Source organism: Trichechus manatus, unplaced genomic scaffold, assembly GCF_000243295.1.
Source record: "Trichechus manatus latirostris isolate Lorelei unplaced genomic scaffold, TriManLat1.0 scaffold00179, whole genome shotgun sequence".
NCBI classification, from domain to species: Eukaryota; Metazoa; Chordata; class Mammalia; order Sirenia; family Trichechidae; genus Trichechus; species Trichechus manatus.
This window is the reverse complement of record NW_004444115.1, coordinates 1,088,219-1,112,743: the sequence shown is the minus strand read 5'-3', so window position 1 is coordinate 1,112,743 and position 24,525 is coordinate 1,088,219. Positions and strand designations below refer to the sequence as shown.

Here is a 24,525-nt window from a genome sequence, read left to right as displayed (position 1 = left end):
ACTCAGTCCGGTGAAGGTCTTGGTAGCTGTGGACAATTAGTCCTTTGGACTAATCTTTTCGTTGTATCCTGTTCTCTTCATTCTCACTTGCTCCCGAGGAGTGGGTATTTTTGCCAAGTTTTGAGATGTGAAAAGAACACAGAGGGGAGTGATGGTCTAGGCAAAGGGAAGAGCATTTGTTAAGGAGGTGACATAATGAAACTAGTAGTTCTGTACATCTGGAGCAGGATTTCTAAAGTGTGGTCCTTGGACTACCTGTGTTCGAATCACCTGGATTACCTGTCAGAAATGCAGTCTTTGACCCCCTCCCCAGACATATCTGGACGGTTTTAGAAGTACAGGAGTTTGCATGTTTTTCACAAAGCCCCAGGTGATTTTTATGCGCAATAAAGTTTGGACACTGTTGGTGTAGAGCATAAGGTTGATGTTGGTGTGAAAATCAGAAATGAGTCTGGAGAGGTAGGCAGGAGTTTGTTTCATTCTCAGAAAGTCTTAACCATGGTGTAGAAATTTCTTTTTCAAATACTCATCCAGTGCTTTTGTTTTTGACTGAGTCTAGAATCAACCAACCAGCTTTTGACAGGCAAGGATCGCTCTAGTATAGGCTTCATTTTATTATGTGTGTGCTTGTTGTAAAAGTAGTTTCTCAAAGCTTTGGAACACTCCAGGAGCTGCACTGGAATAATAGCATTGTGTTATTTTATTGAGGAAACTCTGGTGGCCTAGTGGTTAAGTGCTACGGCTGCTAACCAGAACATCGGCAGTTCAAATCCACCGGGCAGTCCTTGGAAATTCTATGGGACAATTCTAGTCTATCCTGTAGGGTCACTATGAGTCGGAATCAACTCAACAACAGCGGGTTTGGTTTTGTTTTTTATTTTGTTGAAGTGTTTCTCAGATTTTTTCATACACTAATTAAATTGATATACATTGATGAACTCTAAGATGGGGGTTCCAGATATATGATGTAGAAGGAAGGTCCTGTGAAACATGTTTTTTTTAATGTTCCTATAGATGTTTCCTTGTGAGATTTACTGTGTGAGTTTGTGTTGGCTCTTTTACCAACTAATAATAGTAGGTTAGTATCCAAGTTCAACTGTTTTGAGTTTGGTATTTCTAATGAAACAAGTGTTTTGAGTTGTTTTGTTCTTTACAAGGATTTCTATTCATTGTTCATATACTGCTTTGAAATTTACAAATTAATGTTTGCTTTATGACAATTTTATTATTTACTTTGCAGTTTAAAATGTTAATTATCTTTGTGCATGTCTATCGTGGTCCTGGTCCATATATATATGCTGTGATAAATGAGATCATTCATTATTCAGTGGATAACCAGTAGTTATTTAAAACTACAGTGTGAACACTCAAGTACCAAGAGGACAGTCTAAGCCATTATAGACCATTTCTAAAGCCTCTAAGGACCCTCATAGTGGCTCAATTTCTCTGACAGTTACAATCAGGTCATTTTATACGTATGGAAAAAAATGCATTTAAATGGAAATTTCTACTGTTAATTTACTCATATCTGATTTTTTAAAACTGTGTTTTGGGTATATTTTAAATTTTCAATTCAAACTAATTGCTGAAAACCAGTCTAAAATTTTTGATTTTTGTTTCGATAACATTTTAACTATAAAATTTCTAAGATATTCTTTTTTCAAATCCTATGATGTTACATATAAATACATCCTCTTATTTGAGTCTGTCTACTACCACTTTCTTACTGCAGTGAGGAAACTCCTCAAAATTTACTGGGAATTCATAATTTTTGCAACCGTTACAGTATGTAGTGAAGGCCAAACCAAATCCAAACCCATTGCCATCAAGTTGATTCCCACTCAGCAACCCTATCGGACAGAGTAGAACTGCCCCAGGGGGTTTCCAAGGCTGTAAATCTTTTACGGAAGCAGATTTCTTTCTCCTGAAGAGTGGCTGATGCATTTGAACCACTGAGCTTTCGGTTAAAGCTGAGCATTTAACCACTGGGCACCAGGGCTCCTTGTAATGAGGGCATTGCTGGTTTAATGGTAGAATTCTTGTCTTCCATACAGAGATTCCTGGCCAAGCGTAGCCACCGCTTGTCTGCCAGTGGAGACTTGAGTGTTGCTGTAATGCTGAACAAGTTACAGCGGAGCTTCCAGACCAAGGCTGACTAGAAAGGAAGGGCTGGTGATCTACTTCCAAAAATCAGCCAGTGAAAACCCTATGGATCACAACAATCCAATCATGTTGCTCATGGGGTCGCGGTGAATCAAGGGCCGACTCGGTGGCAGCTAACAACAACCATATGAAGTGTCTGTGTAATGGTTGCTTGTTTTAGACTGCACGCACCTCGTGTCGGGAAACCCAGAGTAGGATATAGCAAATAAGGCTGGGAATGACTGCCGAGTTCATGGTGGCTCTCCTTTCTTTGAGAGTGCCCCCCAGTGCTGTGCTTCTGCTCTGGCTGTAGTGGATTCATGGCATCTCGTGTTTGCTTGCCAACTAGGTGGTCTACCCTGGGGATTTAAAATTTGTACCCTAGACTCTGAAATTTGGCATGGTTAGAGCTGAGTCAGGTTATTGATGATACTCTAGTAAAAAGGTCCTTGAGTTTCTGATGTTCCTTTTCAAAAGTCCGTGAGTTGCCTAGGTTCTCACTCTCCCTGAGTCTAGTCATACACCACACTTTGATTCGGGTAAGAGTGTTCTTTTTACATAAGCTACCCAGAGATTGTTTCTGTTGCTTGCTACTAAAGAAATGGAATCACACAAACATGGTATTAGAGCTGTGTGATGGATATATCCTGGAATGTATTCCTTTGACTGGTAACTGCATGTCTGCCTCCCCACTCTTCAAAGAAGTCTGGTTCTTAACTCTGTGTTTACAAACTAAGTGCAAATACCTGATATAAATAGACCTTTTGTAGCTCAGCCTCATATGGTTCCCTTCTTGTAGGTTTTCAGAATACCTTCTGCATGCTTTCATAACAGCACGTATCGCACTAAATTGTTATAACGTATTAGGCCGGCTCCTCATTAGACAACAGCTACTTAAGGTCAGGTACTTGAAACATTCAGACTTGATTCCTAGCACATTGCATGTAATAGCCATTAAACAAATGCTTATTGAGTTGATTAGTTCTCATTTTATATTATTCATTCAACAAATACTTATTGTGAGTGCTTCTGTGCCAGATACTATTCTGTGTTCTGGGGATACCTCAGTAAAGAAACCAATCAAAATATGCCTGCCTTGCTCAGCATTGATAGTCACTTAAAAAAAAACCAAACCTGTTGCCATCAAGTCGATTCCAACTCATAGCAACCCTATAGGACAGAGTAGAACTGCTCCATAGGGTTTCCAGGAAGCGGCTGGTGGATTCGAACCGTCGACCTTTTGGTTAGCAGCCGCAGCTCTTATCTGCTGTGCCACCAGAGCTCCTGATAGTCACTGGGAAAGTGCAAATCAAAACCTTAATGAAATACCATTTCACACCTTTAAAATCTAAAAAAAGAGGAAAGTAACAGGTATTGGCGAGGATGTGGAAAAATTGGAATCCTTGTCCATTGCTGGTGGGAATGTAAAATGGTGCAGCCACTGTGGAAAACAGTTCGGCGATTCCTTAAAAAGTTAAATATAGAATTATCATGTGACCCAGCAGTTCCACTCCTAGGTATATACCCTACAGAACTGAAAGCAGGGACTCAGATATTTGTACACCTGTGTTCATAGCAATATTATTTACAGTAGCCAGAAGGTAGAAACAACCCACATGTCCATCCCCAGATGAATGGATAAACAAAATGTGGTACATACATACAATCAAATATTATTTAGCCATAAAAAGGATTGAATTTTTAATACATGCTACAGGGTGCATAAACCTTGAAAATATGCTAAGTAAAATAAGCCAGACACAAAAGGACAAATATTGTATGATTCCACTTATGTGAACTGTTTAGAACAGACAAATTCATAAAGACAGAAAGTGGGCTGGTGGTTACCAGAGGCTAGGGAGAGGAGAAATAGGAAGTTACTGCTTAATGGGGACAGGGTTTCTGTCGAGGGTGATGAAGAGGTTTTGGAAATAGTAGTGATAGTTGCACAGCATTGTGAATGTAGCTAATGCCACTGAATTGTATACTTAAAATGGCAAATTTTATATTTTACCACAATAAAAAAAAATTTAATGTCTTCTTAGAGCTTACATTCTAAATAGTTAATTTTTCATCTACAGTTTTTTAAAATATAGAAACATTAAATTATGAGGTATGGCTAAAAGTAAACTTTTAGAAACATGGAGTATTGTACTGTAATGCAAGATTCTGTGTACTAGTACTATCACATTTAATAGATGAATGTTCGTTTCAGTAGAGTAATAGGATGTGTGACTGACAAGGAATCTAGCACTATGCCAAATGCCCAGTGATAACTCAGGAAAAATGTGTTGGGGAAATTTTGAAAGGTTTATGATTTCAGAAAATTTTCTGAACACAATATATTTGAGTATGTATAAGCAATTAGTATTTCTTTTGAACACTGCTGTCAAGGTGGTGCTAAAATATAGAGGAAACAAACCCTCAAACTTTCATTTTGTAGACTTCGGTATTATACATTTTTATACTCTAAAGTTGTAGTCACAGCATACTTGGTCTTCTTTAAATGAGCTTAGGATAAATTGAAAGTCTGGATTGTGTGAAAACATTTCCGTGCCATTTATCTTCTGATACACTCTTGCCACTGAATTATGTAGGCATATACATTATTTAAAGACTGTTTGCTCCTTGAAAATTGATTTGTGGTAAGTTCATGCAAAGTCCCTAGGTGGTTCCGACAGTTAACGGGCTTGGTGATTGGAGGTTGCAGTCCACTTAGAAGCACTTTGGAAGAAAGGCCTGGTGATCTACTTCCAAAAAATCAGCCATTGAAAACCCTATAGAGCACAGTTCTGCTGTGTCACACATGGGGTCACCATGGTCGGAATCGACTCGCCAGCACCTGGTTTTTAATTAATTTCAGGTAGCTTCAATCACATATTCTAAACAGAAATATCTGACTCAGTAAATTTTTAAGGCGGGAAACTCAAACTCAGAAATACTTTCACTTTTTAAACCAGAGTATTATCACCATGTTATTGAAAGTTAGATACTAGATGGGGAAAAAATTCCCCAGATCCTAAAATGCTTGTTACTAGTATTTTTGGTATGTTTCATTGTGTGTACTTTCTAATGCATTTTTTTTAAAAAGCCATAATATGCGTATATCCGTTTAGTACCCAAGGCATATATTTTAAGATTAATTATTTCAAGTAAAGTTAACATGTTAATATAGTTAGATTAGTCAGGTTCTCCCTAAAACTTAAAGTTTTATACCAGGGTTACTAGATATATGTAGGACAGTGACCGCTAAGAGAAGCCTCAGTTTTCTTTTCATGAAAAGTACTGCTATAAGGAGTAATGAGCTGTCGGGAAAGAGCGTAACATAGTAAGTGGCACTTAATAGGCGCCTGATAAGTGATAACCCCTTTTCATGTTTAGGTTCAGTTGGGAGAATGTGCCCTGTGTGTTTTTTGATCCTTTAAATAAAATAGTTTCATAGTTTTTTCCCCTCAAATAATTTTAACCTTATAAAACCCAAGAAATGTTCTTTATGAAAAGAACTTGGGTACATGTTTGCTGGTATTTCTTTGGAAAATAAAGCTAGATTTTGAGGATCTAGAATTAGATGAGAATGCTAGGCTTTTTTGTTTGTTTTAATCCAGCTCTTCAAAATTAATCTCCTATATGGTAATCTCAGGATTATGCATTTGAGGTTTGTTCTGGGCTCTGAACCAGGCTAGCCATTTCAGAAGATGGCCTTCTTTGAAGTGGGATGTTTGTATATAGGTATAAGACAAGAATTCTACATTTAAGTGTGCATATTCCTACATTTAAAAAGTTGTTTAAATTTGTTAACATTCCACTACCAAACTTTTTTTTGCACTTGGCCTAATTTTTTCTCATTTTATTTTTCAGAATGAACCTAGTGATCGAGAAGATGGCCTCACCAAAAGGCATCATGTGATAGACTCTGAGAATGATGACCACCCAAATCTTAATGCTAGTGACTCTGAAAGTGAGGAGCTTCACGGACAGAAGGACAGCGATTCTGAATCTGAAGAGCATCCAGAGCCTCCTGCAAGTGATTCTGAAAATGAGGATATCAATCACCACGGGAGTGACTCTGAGAGTGAGGAGACCAAGAAATTACCTGTTAGCGACTCTGAAAATGAAGAACTTCTTAACGGGCATGCAAGTGACTCAGAAAACGAAGATGTTCAAAAGCATCCTGCCAGTGATTCAGGAACTGAAGAGCTCCAGAAAAGTCCTGCCAGTGACTCTGAGACAGAGGATGCTCTAAAACCTCCAGTCAGTGATTCTGAGAGTGAGGAACCCCCAAGGCATCAAGGCAGTGACTCAGAAAATGAGCTCCCCAAACCTCGAGTCAGTGACTCAGAAAGTGAGGAGCTTCCTAAACCTCAGGTCAGTGACTCAGAAAGTGAGGAGCCTCGGAGGAATCAGGCCAGTGACTCTGAAACTGAGGAGCTTCCCAAACCCCGCATCAGTGACTCAGAAAGTGAGGACCCTCCAAAGCACCGAGCCAGTGACTCTGAAAACGAGGAGCTTCCCAAACCCCGCATCAGTGACTCAGAAAGTGAGGGTCCCCCAAGGCATCCAGCCAGTGACTCAGAAAACGAAGAGCTTCCAAAACCCCAAATTAGTGATTCAGAAAGTGAGGACCCCCCAAGAAACCAGGCCAGTGACTCTGAAAATGAGGAGCTTCCCAAACCCCAAGTCAGTGACTCTGAGAGTGAGGAGCCACAGAAGGGAAGGGCCAGTGATTCAGAAACCGAGGATTCCTCCCGCCACAAACAGAAGCCTGAGTCAGATGATGACAGCGATGGCGAGAACAGGGGAGAGGATGTAGAAGTGCAAAATGACTCCTTTAATTCAAATAGCCATACAGAGAGAAAAAGGTTTCACAGTTCTGACAGTGAGGAGGAAGAACCAAAAAGGCAGAAGATTGACAGTGATGAAGATGAAGAAAAAGAGGGAGAGGAGGAGAAAGTAGCAAAGCGGAAAGCTGCTGTCCTTTCTGATAGCGAAGATGAAGAGAAAGCATGTAAGGAATTATTTTGGGCATAGCCTTACTTATTGTCTAAGCTTGTAACTGTGAAGCATTGCTTGTTCTGTTGTATTAGATCTGTTCTGTCACTCAGCTTAATGTTCTAAAGTGTCACTAGGAACTAGTTTCCCCTGGTTTTCATTGACTCTTCTTAATATTTAATTTCCTTTAAGTTGTTGTAACAGCTTTTGTTCAGATCTAATTGCCTCAAAGTGGTAAGCTAGTCTGAGTGTCAGCAGGAATGTAAAAAACTTAAGTTTTTTACCAGAATGGGTAATGTTTCAAAGAAAAATATGTCTACATGAAAACCCCTCACTGTATTCAGAGTTAATCTGTGTATCTCTTTGACAGCTACTTCATTAGATCCCATACAAACAGTTAACTGAGATGCCTTAGGTACCTCTTTCACTTGTTAAATACCCAAAGGCAGGGAAGTTTTGGAGGGGGCTCTCTCTCTCTCTCTCTCTCTCTCTCTCTCTCTCTCTCTCTCTCTCTCTCTCTCTCTCTCAATTTTTTAATTGTGCTGTAAGTGAAAGTTTACAGTTGTTAGTTTCTCATACAAAAATTTATATACACGTTATGTGACCCTAGTTGCTCTCCCTATAATGTGTCAGACAGCACACTCCTCCTATCCACCCTGGATTTTCCATGTCCATTCAGCCAGCTCCTGTCCGTTTTTGCCTTCTCATCTCACCTCCGGACAGGAGCTGCCCATTTAGTCTCATGTATCTACTTGAGCTAAGAAGCTGTCTCTTCACAAGTGTCATTTTATGTCTTATAGTCCAGTCTAATCTATTTCTGAAGAGTTGACTTCAGGAATGGTTTCAATTCTGGGCTAACAGAGAGCCCAGGGGCCATGTCTTGCAGGGTCCCTCCAGTCTCAGTCAGACCATTAAGTCTGGTCTTTTTACTAGAATTTGAATTCTGCACCCCACTTTTCTCCTGATCCGTCAGGGACTCTCAGTTGTATTCCCTGTCAGGCGGTCATTGGTGGTAGCCAGGTACCATCTAGTTCTCCTGGTCTCAGGCTGATGGGAGTCTCTGGTTTATGTGGCCCTTTCTGTCTCTTGGGCTAATATTTTCCTTGTGTCTTTGGTGTTCTTCATTCTCCTTTACTCCAGGTGGGTTGGGACCAATTGATGGATCTTCAGTGGCCACTCACTAGCTTTTAAGACCGTAGATGCCACTCACCAAAATGGGATGCAGAATGTTTTCTTAGTAAACTTATGATATGCCAATTGCCCTAGATGGAGGGGACTATATTTAAGACTTCACATCTGCAGAGTATTCTGGTCTGCTCCATAGGAACTCTTTTTCACGGTCAATTTTTACTTGATTACTTTGTTGTGAAGCTTATCTTTCTTTGGAAAAGAGGTATTCCCTTCTAACCTTACAGTTCTTATAGGAGAAGGGAAAATTGACCACGCATGCTGCCAGTTTGTTAAGAAAGATGAGAAACCCAGACTGATTGGCAGCAATTCAGAAGCGTGGGGCTTCTACCAGAGAACATCCAGTTCTTTTTAGTTCCATTAATATTAGGCAGCATAAAAGGGATGCCAGTTCTGCACATCAGTCTGATCTTACTTTCTCTGCCCCACAAAAGGGAAGGTAACCATTGGTACCCACTTTTATATTGATGGTTTTATTTTGGGTTTTTTTTCCCTATCTTTTGGGCACTTTTTCCTAAGCACAGTAACACATAATTGTAAGATGACTCTGAGCCTTTTATTTTTTAATTTTAAACCGTGTGTCAGTAGGCCCTTTGATTTCTGCCATATACAGGCAGTCCCCAGGTTGTGAATGTCCAACTTACGTAGTTACGAACCAACTCCTGTAAAACCTGTTATATTAAAAATTCGAGGTACATAAATAGTTTGTAATAACAAATGGGCACTACTTTGCAACATGCATCAAAACATTATTATTGAATTATGTTGAAGATGTTTTAGTATATCTGGATATGTGTTTCTTTTAACGTTTCTTACGCATAGAAAGGTACGCTATAGGCTATATACTAAGACATACATTTAACTAACTGAAGTTAGGAATTAAACCTAACTGCTCCGACTTACGTACAGATTCAACTTAGGAATGTAACTTGTTCGTAATCCGGGGACTGCCTGTACTGCCATTTTAAAGGACCTGTTATACTTAGTAATACAATGACAAAATGTAAGATTGATTTTTTTTTTAATTGACAACAGCAAAGAAGAGTCGTGTTGTCTCTGATGCAGATGATTCTGACAGTGATGTTATATCAGAAAAAGCAGGCAGAAGAGAAAAGACTGTAGCATCAGACAGTGAAGAAGAAGTAGGGAAAGAAGAATTGTCTGATAAGAAAAACGAAGAGAAGGATCTATTTGGGAGTGACAGTGAGTCGGGGAATGAAGAAGAGTAAGTGACAGTGTGATGTGAGTTTTCAAGTGTTCTCATAAGGTGGTGGAGAGGGTTTTGTCGTTCAGGTTTTCATAAACTTGTATTAAAATTTCCTTTTGAGGTGTAATATAATATATATAGCCTTGAATGCATAATATGGGGACTCAGGATTTTAGTTTTAGTGTCTGAACTGCTGTATCTCACAAATACCGTGTTAAATGAAAGAAGCAAAGAGGACACGTATGTTCCATTTACATGAAGTTCAAGAACAGGCAAGACTAATCTGTGATGATAGTTGCCTCAAAGGTCTTGATATGGGGAACTGACTATAAAGAGGCACGAGGCAACTTTCTGGGATGATGACATTGCTCTACATCTTGATTAGGGTGCTGGTTACATGGTGTGTACATTTGTCAGAACCCATTGAACTGTATATTAAGAGCTGTAGATTTTACTGTATATAAATTATACTTCATTGTTAAAAGGTTTTATGGTTTCTATATTTGTTTCTTCTCTAGAAACCTTATTGCAGACATATTCGGAGAATCTGGTGATGAAGAGGAAGAAGAGTTTACAGTAAGTATAAGATGGAAATGCTTCCTCTTCTATGCTGTTTGTCTTTATGGCAGTGGTTCTCTAATAGGTGATTCCAGTAAGTTGGAATAAGGAGCTGCGATGTGTTCAGGAGAAAAATCTAGGGAAAATGGATTCAGAAAGTGGAATAAAAAGATGTGCAGAGGTATAAAAGGAAAGTAACAGAAAAGATTGTATTAAGATGGAGAAGGAATGCCTTAAAGGAGCTGAAATAAGGCAGTTTATAATGCTAAAGGATAAAACCACAATAGTTAAGGGGCTTTTGATTCTAGCATTGATTCTAGGTAATTTGAACCAATCTTCCTGTTAACAGCAACTAAAAAAGCTGGACAGAGTGTTTTAAAAATCTGCTTGTCATTAAAGTGACAAGGCAGCAAAGAATCACTAAGCCAAGAACCAGCAGAAGACAGAAACCTAAAGAAGTCAGCCTGGCATTTACAACTGCCCTTTTTCTGGGCGTGTTTACCTATTCTGGAAGACACAACTGAGAGTATGGTGTATATTTTTGACAGCCTCAAGACTAGGGAGACAAAATTGGAGTTTAGGGCCTGCTGAGGATTGAAGATGCTCTGAATTTGGGACTCCAAAGAACAGCACCTTAGGATTAAGGGTGAACTAGAAGTTAAAATAGCTCTTGTTTGGACTTTATCCCACCTTTAACACAGCTTTAAGTCATCTACCGTTGCCATCAAGTCAGTTCCGACTCATAGCGATCTTATAGGACAGAGTAGAACTGCCTCATAGGGTTTCCAAGGAATGGCTGGTGGATTTGAACTGCCGATCTTTTGGTTAGCAGCTGAGCTCTTAATGACTACGCCACCAGGGCTCCTTAAGTCATCTAACAGCCTAGAAAACCTCAGTCTCAGAAGTTTGATTACTGCGATTCATGATCCTTTGGTTAATGTTCCTAGGCTCCTGGCATGTGCAAATAGAAATCCTTTCAGGACAAAGGTACGCCATCATAGACCTCAGATTATTTCTATGGTTTTTCAAATACATAGTTTGGCACACAGTCAAAGATGACTGGGCATACAACATAAACAAGAAACAATAGTAATAACAGACAATAAAGATAGATCTAGGAGCTCTAGATATAGGAATTTTAGACATCACCTTTACAAAAAAGACTGTATTTGGGAACATGAAAGATGAGAAATTTTGTCAGAGCAAATTACAGCGAAACATGTGAGAGCCGGAACTCAATGGGACTGCCTTGTTTTTCTGGGTCTCACAAGAGTTCTGCCTTGGATAGAGTGCAGTCACCACTTTTCTATCGCTCATTTTAGTGGAAAATATTTGAGTTTTCCTTTTCTGACAGGTTTCTACCTTACACAGATTCTGGCAGGTTTTACTCTAGTATGGAAAATGTAAGAGAATAAGAGACATAGATTACATGTGAGAAGCTTTAATATATTAAATTGGAGTTCCAGAAGGAGAGGAAAAAATATACATAGCAGAAGACATATTTGAATAGTACATAAAGCCATATGGATTCAAGAAGCCCCTACACACCACAGGCAGGATAAATAAAAAGAACTCTGCACTTAAGTACATCATGATGAAACTGCAGGAAACCAAAGAAAACAGGAAAGTCTTAAAAGCGCTCAGAGGAAAAAAAATTACATTCAGAGAAGCAACAATTAGACTAATAGCTGACGTCTCAACAGGAACAGTAGAATCCAGAACTCAATGGAGTGATACCTTCAATGTGTTGAAAGAAAATAACTGCAAACTTAGAAGTATGTTAATATCAGCAAAAATATTTTTCAGGAATGAAGGTGAAGTAAGGAGATTTTTAGACATGTAAAACTTGAGAGAATTGTCAGTATACCAACCGAAGAAAATAGTAAAGGTTGTTCTTCAGGTAGAAAGAAAGTGATCTCCAGTGGAAGGTCAAAGATAAAAAAGAGCAACAGAAGTGTGTGGGTAGATATAAGTGAGTGTTGACTATACAAATCAAAAAGTATGTCTGGTGTGGTTTAAAATATATATAAAATTAAAACACATGGCAGCAATAACAAATTGGGAGGAATACATGGAATTGAAGTGTCCAAAGGTCCTTGCAGATGTATGTAAAAGTACGTTAGTAGACCGATAGGATAGATGTATGTTGTAATCTCTAACCACTAAAAAGATGAATGGAATATGTAAATTCCAAACTAATAGTGGGCAAAAAAGTGAAATAATAAAAAGTGATTAATCCAAAGGAAAGAATAGAAAAGGAAATACAGAACAGGAGGACAATTAGAAAGTAGTATATAGTAACAGCAGATTTAAAAAACCAGTTGCCATTTAGTGGATTACAACCCATGCTGACCCCATGCATGTCGGAGTAGAAGTGCACTCCGTAGAGTTTTCAATGGCTGATTTTTTTGGAAGTAGATTGGCAGGCCTTTCTTCCAAGTTGCTTCTAGGTGGACTAGAACCTCCAACCTTTTGGTTAGCAGCCAAGCACATTAACCGTTAGTACTACCTAGAGATTGCTAGCAGATTAAACCTTGATAATATCAGAAATTACATTTAATGTACTAAATACTCCAGTTAAAGAACAAAGATTCTGAGACTGCATTTTAAAACCAACGATACACTGATTCTAAGAGATTCATCTGAGACAGATATAGGAAAGTTAAAAGGATGGAAAAGATAACTCCACGTGTCTACTGGGTTAACCAAAAGAAAACTGGTGTAGGTACATTAATATCAGAGAGGTAGGCCATAAGAAAAAAAAATTATTTGAGATAAAGAGGGTCACTGTATATTGAGAAAAGGTTTTTAAAATTGTACGTACCTAATAATGTGACTTAAAATAGGTATATACAAAACAAAAATTGACAGAACTACAAAGAGAAATGGATAAATCTCTAATCCAACTGGAATATAACTGATAGAACAAGCAGGCCAAAATCACTACAGATGAGTCTCTTTTTATATAATCTGGATACACGCCCTTTAGTGGTTATAAAAGCTAAACAATATCTTTTTCTAATTTGTGGCTTGCCTTTTCACTTCCTTGATGTAGTCTTTTGGTGAATAAAAGTTCTTTTAATATAGATCTAATTTAGCAGTATTTTCCTTTATGGTGAAAGCTTTTTGAATTCTCCTTTAGAAATTTTTGCCTATCCCCAAGATCATGAAAATATTCTACTGAATTATCTTCTAGAAGCTTTATTATTTTATCTTCCTCATTTAAGTGTACAGTCCACCTGGAATTGGGGTTTTTATATGGTATGAGGTAGAGGTCAGGATTTTTTCCCATTTGGAATAGCCAGTTGATCCAGCACCATTTGTTGAAAAAATCATCCTTTCCTACTAATCTGCAGTGCCGTCTTCATTATAAATCAGGTGTGTCTGGACTGTCTTTTCTGTTCGCTGGTCTCTGTCCTTGCACAATTAATACATAACTCTTGATGGTAGTTTATGTCTCCTGTCTTGTTATTCTTCAAGATTGCCTTGGCTGTTCTCAGACTATACAACTTTTCAACCATTCTTTTCCCAAAAAATGCAAAGCATAGACAACATTTTATGAATACAAAACAATGAAATTGGAAATTTTTAACAGAATTATCAAACAGCACACCCCCTGCCACCCAGAAGTTTAAAACCTCCTTGTTAATTCTTGGGTCAAAAAAGGAATCAGTTCTGTTATTACTAAAGCAAGAGAATGTGAGAGTAGATGAATTTAGAATCTAATTTGAGATGGTAGAAAACTAACAAAGTAGGCCTAAGGAACATTGAATGAAGAAATCACTCAACAAATATTTGGGAGCCATATGCCAGACTCTGTTGTGGGCACTGCCTTCATGCAGTTCATACTCATTTAAGCAACATATTACAAGATTAAGACATACTTTTCTCATTTGATTGGAGAGTTCGCTTATAGGTTCAGTTCAGTGAGAAAAACAATAGGTGAACCATTGGGAAGGCTGTTTTAAGTGTGGCACAAAAGTTAGAAGGTATAAAGAAAAGAGTAACCATTTCAGTTACATAAAAATGAAAAAAAAAATTATGCCTGGCAAACATTACCAAAAGCAAAGTCAAACCGCACAAATATATGTTGGGAGATTGAGCAGTTCCTGTCACTTACAGAGGACTAATTTCCCCAGTTTTTAAGAATGTTTACACACCAATAAGAAAATGATGAACAGCCCAACAGAAAATGGGTATAGGGTATTGAGAGGTCACAGAGAAAGAATTCCAAATGGCTTTTTTTTTTTTTTTTTAATATAAATGAATTTAATAGTCTCAATAGCATTTTCATGTACTTGATAACTAGTAGCACATGCTTTGTAAATTTTTTATTTATTTTTGTTGCTGAGAATATACACAGCAGAACATACACTTTAATTCAGCCAAATTGCTTTGAAACATGAAAAAAAATGCCCAGCTTTACTCAAGAGAATGCAAATAAAGCTATACTGAGATGCTTCTTTTTCAGTCCAGAGGTTGGCAAAGATCAAAGTTTGATAACTTTCTGTAGTAGTGAGAAGGTGGGGAAACAAATATGCAGATTCTTTACTGGGAGGAGAGTTAATTGGTATAACCTCTGTGGAGGGCAGGTAGGCAAGTATTTCTCAAAATTTTCAGTTGCACATATCTAAATGATAGTATTGGAGCAGGGTGGTTCAGTGGTAGAATTCTTGCCTTCAATGTGGGAGACCCAGGTTCAATTCCGAGCCAACCCACCCTCATGTACAGCCATCAACCATCTTGTCAGTGGAGGCTAGTGTGTTGCTGCGATGTTGATTCAGGTTTCACAAAGCATCCAGACTAAGGCAGACTAGGAAGAAAGGCCTGGCAGTCTACCTTCAAAAAATCAGCCATTGAAAACCCTATGGATCACAATGGTCTGATCCCATTGTGCATGGGCACCATGAGTCAGGGCCAACTCAGTAGCTAACTACAACAACAAAATGTCAGTAGGGAAGTGTATAAACAAATGATGGCTACAGCCGTATGGTGAAATCATCTAAGGCTTTAAATAAGAGTGAGGACACTTTATGCTAGTATGGATTTGTCTCTGTATTTTACTGTTAAATGGTGAAAGTGTCGTACAGTATGTCACAGTACCGTTTGTATAATAACCCCCCCCACACCAAAAAAAAGAAAACAAACCTATTGCTGTTGAGTCAATTCTGACTCATAGCAACCCTACAGGACAAAGTAGAACTGCCCCATGGGGTTTCCAAGGCGGTAAATCTTTGTGGAAGCAGGCTGCTACATCTTTCTCCGGCAGAATGGCTGGTGCGTTCAAACCACTGACCTTTTGGTTGGCAGCTGAGCACTTTAACCACCACACCACCAGGGTTCCTTTGTATAATAAAAGGAGGTACTAAATATGTATGTCTGGAATTGCTTGTATAAATGCACACTATCTCTGGAAGAAAACTAGTAACATTGGTGGCGAGGGTGGGAGGGAGCTTTTTTGCTACGTACTTTTCAATAACCTATTTAATTTTTTTCTACATAAATATATTACTTTTGGAGCCCTGGTGGCACAGTGGTGAAGAGCTTGGCTGCTAACCAAAAAGGTTGACAGTTTGAATCCACCAGCCGCTTCTTGGAAACCCTATGGGGCAGTTCTACTCTGTCCTGTAGGATTGCTATCAGTTGGAATCAACTCGCCGGACCCAGGTTTGGTATTACTTCTAAAAACGTGCAAAAAATTAGAAGCAGTGTATGAAGGAAAATCTGTAAGGAGCTTGTTGTAACTTTGCCAAACTTACGCTGACTTCTAGGGTTTTAACCAAGAAGATTTGGAAGAAGAAAAAGCTGAAACACATATAAAAGAAGCAGAAGATTCAGATTCTGATGATAACATAAAGAGAGGAAAACAGTAAGTTTCTGTTTTTAAAAAAGGAATTTGTTAAAGACAACTCAAAAAAAATTAAGGTAGAGACTGTTAAACTTTGTTTTTTCTTATTTAGTTCCTGATTAAGTTTAGGAGGAATCTGGTCCATTTTTCCCTTTTCTACTTCTTTATGTACAGTACTGTCACGGAATTATTTGGTATTGTTATTCTTCCATTTGCCCTGTGCCCAGATATCTTTATTTTTTTAATTATATTTATATGGTACCAGACTCTTAATTTCTGGATCACCAAGTAAGCTCTTCTGCAAAGTAAACCTGGTAAGAAATGTATATATATTTTGAGGGGGAAAAGAAGCTGATTGGGCGGAGGGGGCTAGATCTAAAATCTTAACTACAAAGTATTACTTGATTATATTTCACTTACTTTTGTTAAGATAGCTGGTGTCTGTCTTTGGGAAAATCTGATAGGTGCCACACAAACAAAATGATTAATTAGTGACTGTTCACAGTTGTAGAGGTGACCCTTTAAAAAGTTTACTCTTTAAATCCTAGTGGCAGGAAAAATTAATATGAATGAGTTTGGCATTGCCTTTGGAAATTGAATGTGTGTGTTAATGACAGTGAGTTAACTCTCTCTAAGTCTGATGATTCTGATTGAAGCTAAAGATTTGAGGCTCTTAGCAAGTCTGTAGATTCCCATCTTTATCTTAGCTGCATTTGAGGCTTATGATTTTTATCACTAAAAATAGCAGTCTATTTTTTTTTTTCTACTCATGGTATTTAAAATAAAAATACTCAAATCATTGAACACCTTCCTATTCCAAAAAAGGCAGTGCAGCTAAAATTGAATTAATATATTAGTTATTATATTTCAGCAGTGTTCCCTGAATGAGAGCTTGAATTGTTCCTTCTTAAGCTGGTATATGCAAATATGAATATGGTGTTTGAAAAGTCTAAAAACTAGTAGTGTTTACTGTATAGCAGTTGGAGTAGTACAGAAGTTGAACATAAAGTCTAGGATCATCTGTTCTTTTAAAAGCAAATTGTAAGTACTTGAGATGGTCCCTAAATTCAGGCAGAATGTATTCAAGGTTGTACTTAGGCTCTTGTGGACTTCCTTCAGTTTTCTTCAGCTTCAGTTTGAACTTGCACAGGAGCAGTTGATGGTTTGTTCTGCAGTCGGCCCCTGACTTTGTTTGACTGATGATATGATGATACTGAACTTCTCCATTGTCTGTAGACGGTGAGACCATCTCAAGAATAGATTTGATGTACTGAACACTAATGACAGAAGACCAGAAGAGTTGTAGGAAGACATCGAGGGCATCATACATGAAGAAAGTAAAAGGTGATTAAAAAGACAGGAAAAAGTGAAAAGACCAAAGTGGATGTCAGAAGTGACTCTGAAACTTGCTCTTAAGCACAAGTAGCTAAAGAGAATAGAAGAAATGAACTAAAAGAGCTGAACAGAAGATTTCAAAGGGTGGCTCAAGAAGATAAAGTATTACGATGAAATGTACAAAGACCTAGAGTTAGAAAATCAAAAGGGAAGAACACGACATTCTCAAGCTTAAAACTGAAGATGAAATTCAAGCCTGAAGGTACATTACTGAAGGATTCTGTGGGCAAAAATTGAATTACGAAGGTGGGAGGAATACACAGAGTCACTTTACCAAAAAGAACTGATTGACGTTCAGCCACTTCAGGAGGCAGCATATGATCAAGAACGACTGTTACTGAAGGAAGAAGTTCAAGCTACGTTGAAGTCATTGGCAAAAAGTCTCCAGGAATTGACAGAATACCAATTGAGATGCTTCCACAAATGGATGCAACACTAGAAGCACTTACTTGTCTGTGTTAAGAAATTTGGAAGACAGCTACCTGGCCAACTAACTGGAAGAGATCCATATCCGTGCCCATTCCAAAAAGTGATCAAACAGACCAAGGAAATTATTGAACGATATCATTAATGTCACATGCTAGCAAAATTTTGCTGAATGTAATTCAAAAACAACTGCAGCCTACATCAGAAAAAAACTTCCAGAAGTTCAAGCTAGATTCAGAAGAGGATATGGAAGGAGGGTTATCATTGTTTGTTGATTTCAGGTGTATCTTGGCCAAAACCAGAGAATACCAGAAAGATGTTTACCCGTGTTTTATCAACTGTGCGTAGTCATTTGATTGTATAGCTCATAACACATTATGGATAACATTGTGAAGAATAGGAATTCCATAACACTAATTGTGCTCATGTGGAATCTGTATGGACCTAGAGGCAGTCATTCAAACAGTACAAGGGGATACCACAGGGTTTAAAATTGGAAAAAGTGTGTGACAGTTGTATCCTTTCACCATACTATTCAGTCTGTATGCTGAACACATAATCCAAGAAGCTGGACTATATGAAGAAAAACGCAGCATCAGGATTGGAGCGAGACTTATTAACAACCTGTGATATGCGGATGACACAACCTCGCTTGCTGAACATGAAGACGACTTGAAGCACTTACTGATGAAGGTCAAAGGCTCCAGCCTTCAGTATGGATTATGCCTGAGTGTAAAGAAAATGAAAATCCTCACAATTGACTGATAAACATCATCATGATACATGGAGAAAAAATAGAAGTTATAAACGATTTCATTCTACTGGGATCAACATTCAGTGTCCATGGAAGCAGCAGTTAAGAAATCAAACGATGTATGGCATTGGGCAAGTCTGCTGCTAAAGACTTTAAAGTTTTAAAAAGCAAAGATGTCACTCTTATGCCTGACCCACGACATGGTCTTTTCAGTGACCTCGTATGCATGTGAAGGCTGGACAGTGAAAAAAGAACAGAAGGATTGATGCAGTCGAATTGTGGTGTTGATGAAGAGTATTTAATATGCCATGGACTGCCAGAAGAACAAACAAGTCCGCCTTAGAAGAAGTATAGCCAGAATGCTCCTTAGAAACAGGGATGGCAAGAATTCATCTTGCTTACTTTGGACACATCAGAAAAGACCAATCACTAGAAAAAGACATCATGTTTGGTCAAGTAGAGGGTCAGCGAAAACAAGGTAAACCCTTAGTGCAGTGAATTGACACAACAGCCACAACAGTGGACTCGAACATAGGCAATGATCATAAAGATGGTGCATGACCAGGCAGCATTTTAGTCTGTTGTATATAAGATCACCATGGTCAGAGCTGACTTGACAGTAACAACAGCGCATGTATTTGTACTTCGGGTAGTTAGAATTAAGAAAGTTAATGATTCTTAACTTAGATAAAAGGCAATATGTATATAAAGGGGAACTTGTATTTAGGTCTTTTCAACTTGTTTTTGTCTTGCTGCTTAGTATGGACTTTCTGTCAGATTTCGAGATGATGCTGCAGCGGAAGAAGAGCTTGAGTGGCAAGCGCAGACGCAACCGTGATGGCGGCACCTTTATTAGTGACGCAGACGACGTTGTGAGCGCCATGATCGTGAAGATGAATGAAGCCGCTGAGGTTAGATGGGTCCACTTCTGATTTTCATTTTTTTCTTTCCCTCACATAATTAGTTGGGTGGGTTTTTTTTTTTTTTTTCCCCTTTTTTTTAGCTTAACTCCTGCTTAAGCTATGTTTAAGATACTTTGCTTTTTGTGATGAAGTATTTGCTCTTCTAAATTTTAAGCATGGAAGTAATTTTAATTTATAGTTGCATGTTTAGAAAAATGTGAAAGTAGTGTGTATTAAGCATAATAAATTTCTTTAGGTCACTGGGTTTGCTAGTTTTATGGGGGAGTGGTTTGGGTCTGGACAGTTTACCATAAAGTTTTATGTTGCTTCATTTATAGAAAATGCTGTAAACTCATAGGTTATTCTCTTGCCTCTTACCAAGGGACTACATTTAACTCACTGAGCTTTTTTTAAATCTCTCTAAATTGTCAAAATTGGCCAAGTTTTATATTTTGAAAACATGTCCTGAGCTTTTAGAAACACTTACTGAAGTATCTATGGATTTAATGATACGTGTCTAGGATTTGTTTCAAAATAAGAGTGGAAGGAAAAGTAGTTAGATAGCCAAAATAAGACTGGCCATGTGTGGCTAATTATTGAAACTGGGTGATGGGTACGTAATAGGGTACATTGTTCTGTATTCTATGTGTATATGTATTTGGAATTTTAAATTAGGGAAAAAAGTGCCCAACTAGATACTGTAACCCTTCTTTGATAATATATCGCATTATCATACAAGCCTCCCAGTTAAAAAAGTATTCCTGATATAAACCAAATTTCCCTGGCTATAACCTTGAATAGACTCTTTGAAAACTTGGCAGTTATACCAATATTTTAAATTAAAACTGTTCCTCTCAACTTGTATTTGTTAAAGGTAATCATTCTGATAGTTTTTTTGGGTTTGAGCAACACAGATTCAGAATTTGGAGTTCTGCAAAAAATTCATTCTTTGTTTAGTTATTCTTTCTTGTAGGAAAAATAGTAGTTTTCTGAGAAACTGCTGATTTGTTTCATTTTAAGGTTTAGAATTATAGTAATTATAATTCACTATTAATAATACTGCTGTTTAAAAAAAATAAAAAATAACCTTTTTCTCTTTCTTTCGTGATAGGAAGACAGGCAGTTGAACAATCAAAAAAAGCCAGCACTAAAAAAATTAACTTTATTACCTACTGTTGTTATGCATCTTAAGAAGTAAGTGTTTTTCTTTCTTAATTTTTTTTTTTCCTTTTAATAGAATGATAGAGTATGCACTGGTGTTCTGGAGATACTAAATAATAACAGCCTTCTATCAATTCACAGAAAAATAATAATTGGTAGAATTTCCTAAATTAGGTTTCTGTCTCAGATTTTTCTTAAACCTTTGATGCCTGATGCAAACAGAACAAACAGCAAACTGATATTAATGGGGGAAAAAAAACTTAGTAACCACTAATTTTGTTCTTTATAACAGTTTGGGATCTGGTAAGTTGCGTGTGTTTTCTCTGTGTGACTGAGAACAGAGCAAATGAAGAAAGACACTGCTTGAAGCAAGTACCGTGCAAGGTTTATATGGCCACCAATCAGTATGTTTGGATCCTCTTACATCACAAATTATGTCGCTGGTCCTTCTGGAATAATGATGCCTTTTCTTAACAGAACCTTGTTACCAAGCTCTTTCATTGAGTTTCTCATATTCCTGAGCTTTGAAGTGTCATCAGCTTTGCTTTCTCCTTGAACCTTATCACAACCTAATTTTGATGGCTGAAGAAGTGTGTTAGTACATCAGTGAGCCAACAACCATGGTCTAGGAAGTCTGCCACTAGAAAACTGCCACCTATAGCGTGACCCCTGCACAAGGATCACACACAAATTCAAAAAGCATTCCATATTTTTGGGGGGCCCTGGTGGCGCAGTAGTTAAGAGCTCAGGCTGCTAACCAAAAAGTCAGCAGTTCGAATCCACCCGGCACTGCTTAGAAACCCTGTGATGCAATTTTGCGGTGTCCTGTAGGGCTGCTGTGAGTCGGAATTGACTTGACAGCAGTAGGTTTTTTATATCCCAAAAGACAAAACTGTCTATGGCAGATTCTATATATATATAATATTTCGCGGTTTCTGTTAACATAATTGAAATTAACATAAATTCAGTTCCATAAATGGAATTTAAAATATCAGTGTTCCATGGTGGTTTTTTTTTTTTTTCCATGCCAGGAGAATGATATTCGCCTTGGTGTCCTGCAAAGAATAACAGAATTCTAAGTTCTCCACCACTGAAAAAGTTAGAGAATCACTATTCTGATAGATTGAACATGATTTTTCTAGTTGTACTAATTGAAGCTGATTGTTATCACTGTCTGCACCGTTCATACCAACTAACCTATCTTATGTAACTTGCGTTTTGGCCGGGGTTATTTAGTCAGTCATCTTTGCCTGTCAAGTCTGTATGTTTCTTGAAGATAGGAATTACATTTCATGTTGCTTTTGAAGCCAGAATAGATATTCAGTAAATATTGAATATACATGAGTAACTCTTTAAAAGCAGTATTTGGAAATGTCACTAAATATGAAAGAAAAATCAGAGGAAGTTACGGTAGAACCATGGTTTATAGACCTCAGTTTAAAAATAAAAAAATATTATTATTGCAGGCAGGACCTGAAAGAAACGTTTATTGACAGTGGTGTGATGTCCGCCATCAAAGAATGGCTCTCACCTCTACCAGATAGGAGTCTGCCTGCTCTAAAGATTCGGGAGGAGCTGTTGAAGATTCTGCAAGAGGTTAGAAGCAGATAACCTGACTGTTTGCTCTTCATTAATTATCTGATGTGGTTTGTATTAACTATCACAGCCTCTGTATTTCACCATGCATTTGTACATTCTCTCTACTACAGCCTGCCAGAAAAGCATTAGAAAAAAGGGAAACGCCTAATTAAATAAGCATAAAAGGAAAGGCCTTATAAAACTTCATGTAACTATAGTACTAAAGATAAAAGATCTTGGAGTAGCTATCATGTATCTGGCTGAGAAGAATAATACAATAATAGACATGTTCTAGGGAGACACTCGAAGTAGAAAAGATGCCACCTTCTAAAGTTAGATAAACTTGAGTTTGAATCTTGAGCTGGACCATTTTAATGTGGCTGTGACACCTTGGGCAAGTACTTAACTTTTGAAGTAGAAAATATACCAACTTCTGAGTTAGATAAACTTGAATTTGAATCTTGAGCTGAACCACCTTAATGTGACTGTACACGTTGGGCAAGTACTTCTGTCAGAGTTTCTCGGGAACCTCTTATATACCAAGCACTGTGCTAATTGATTTATGTATGCACTGATTCATTTACTCCTCACAACAGACCCGCAAAGTAGATGTCCCCATTTTACAGATGTGGAAATTGAGGCTCAAAGAAGTTAAATGACTTGTCCAAGGACACATAGGTGGGAAGTAGCTGTGCTTGAATTTAGACTTAGGTCTGTTTGATTCTAAGGCCTGTGCTGATTCTTGTATTAGACTGCTAACCACAAAGTGTGCTGAGTTCACACTTTGTCACGTTGTTTGGTTTTACGTTTATAGTTCAGCTCAGAGGTAATTCCAAACTTTCAGCTCCTGATGTGAAAACAACATGTCTTTGTGTTCAGTGTGTACAGATCCTGAAAATGGAATTTTCTGTTATTTGGTTTACTGTGCATGAAAGAGGTCTTGGGGGTCCTCTAGAATAGATTAGCAGGACTCTCAGCTTCTGAGTGGTTAATACATATGTATGTGTTTATGTTCCTCAGCTACCTAGTGTGAGCCAGGAGACTCTGAAGCATAGTGGGATTGGACGAGCAGTGATGTATCTCTATAAACACCCCAAGGAATCAAGGTCCAACAAGGACATGGCAGGGAAATTAATCAGTACGTAAATCTTGCTTTTTGTTTGTTGTGTTTATGTGTGTATGTAGGTAGGTAGGTAGGTGGATGGGTGGATAGATAGATACAAAGTGGTGTATATAAAAAGCTAATTATATTTTTACCTGTATTCATTTAAAATGAGTCAGTAAAGCGGGACCAAAAAAAATTTTAATAACTTCTTATAGGCACCAGCTTTTCCCCCTTAGACCTAAAGTGTTTCTCAGAATTATTATTAAATATAAAAAGTAAAAGCATGTGTTTTCTAATCACGGATCAGGAACATGGAGAGGCGTTAGTCACAGCGTCAGTTCGAGTATTGATCCACCACCTACCTTACTGTGTATCCTTAGGCTGGTGATTTAAGCACTAAGCCCTGACTGCCCCCTCTGTAAAATTGAGATAACTATGTGCTTATCTTGGGTTATTATGAAGATGAAATGAGAGAATACGTATAAAGCACAGCACCTAGCACGTAGTCAATACTCAAGAAATATTCGCCATTATTGGTATTGTCATTACTTGCACAGTGGTTTCCAGAACCTTTTGTACTTATTTAATGATGCCAAAGAAATCCAGAAGAGTCTAACTGGAATTCATCTAATAAAGTGCCATATTGTTTATGAAATGCTTCACTTTTAAGAATGAAACCATGTATGTTTCATCATCCTCCTTAACTCTTCCTGTGCTCCATGTTGGAAAGGAAGTTTTAAAAATTCACGGCTAGATAGGAAAAGTAACTTCTGCATTTGAATACAGGAATTGTTTTTCTGTTGAATTTTTTTAGATTGTCAAAAGCTTTTAGAGAAATGTAGATTTCTTTTATAGACGCAGAGAAGTATTACATCTTTGATCTTATCAATGACTGCATTTTACAGCGTGCTAAATGGTAAAGAAACAAAAAACTTATGATTTTTTTTATGCAGTAGTTCTTGATCTTTATTTTTGCCCTGGACTGAGAGCCAGAATATTCCCACTAGTTTCCAGAGCTACTACAACAATGGTGCTGAATCTGAGGATAGGGCCAGTTCGAGGAGGGGGTTTGAAAAGATGCATAGACCCCTGAGAATCTCTGCTTCATTCAACACAGGCAGCGCCTATGTTGTGTCTCTAAAGATCCTCTTTTGTTTTTAGAACGTATTAAGTGCATCAGTAAGCTATGTTATGTTTCAGAAAAAAATATTAGTTGGTACCTCAGGACATTTACTGGCTAAACAGTGGGCACATAGTGCTTTTTTTCATGGT

General features: G+C 37.8%; 1 protein-coding gene across 3 annotated transcripts in view; it reads left to right on the top strand.

Moving 5' to 3' along the window:
* IWS1 (interacts with SUPT6H, CTD assembly factor 1) overlaps window positions 1–24,525 on the top strand; it is a 48,657-nt gene that overhangs the window by 13,656 nt on the left and 10,476 nt on the right. For all 3 annotated transcript variants that reach the window (XR_002825715.1, XM_023741358.1, XM_023741357.1), the window contains exons 3-10: window positions 6,001–7,147; window positions 9,355–9,544; window positions 10,045–10,102; window positions 15,856–15,953; window positions 19,268–19,418; window positions 20,521–20,603; window positions 22,037–22,166; window positions 23,169–23,286. Coding sequence is in view for 2 of the 3 variants with exons in the window: in XM_023741358.1 (XP_023597126.1) it covers window positions 6,001–7,147; window positions 9,355–9,544; window positions 10,045–10,102; window positions 15,856–15,953; window positions 19,268–19,418; window positions 20,521–20,603; window positions 22,037–22,166; window positions 23,169–23,286 (1,975 nt within the window). In the remaining variant the exon portion in view is untranslated. The remainder of the gene's footprint in view (window positions 1–6,000; window positions 7,148–9,354; window positions 9,545–10,044; window positions 10,103–15,855; window positions 15,954–19,267; window positions 19,419–20,520; window positions 20,604–22,036; window positions 22,167–23,168; window positions 23,287–24,525) is intronic.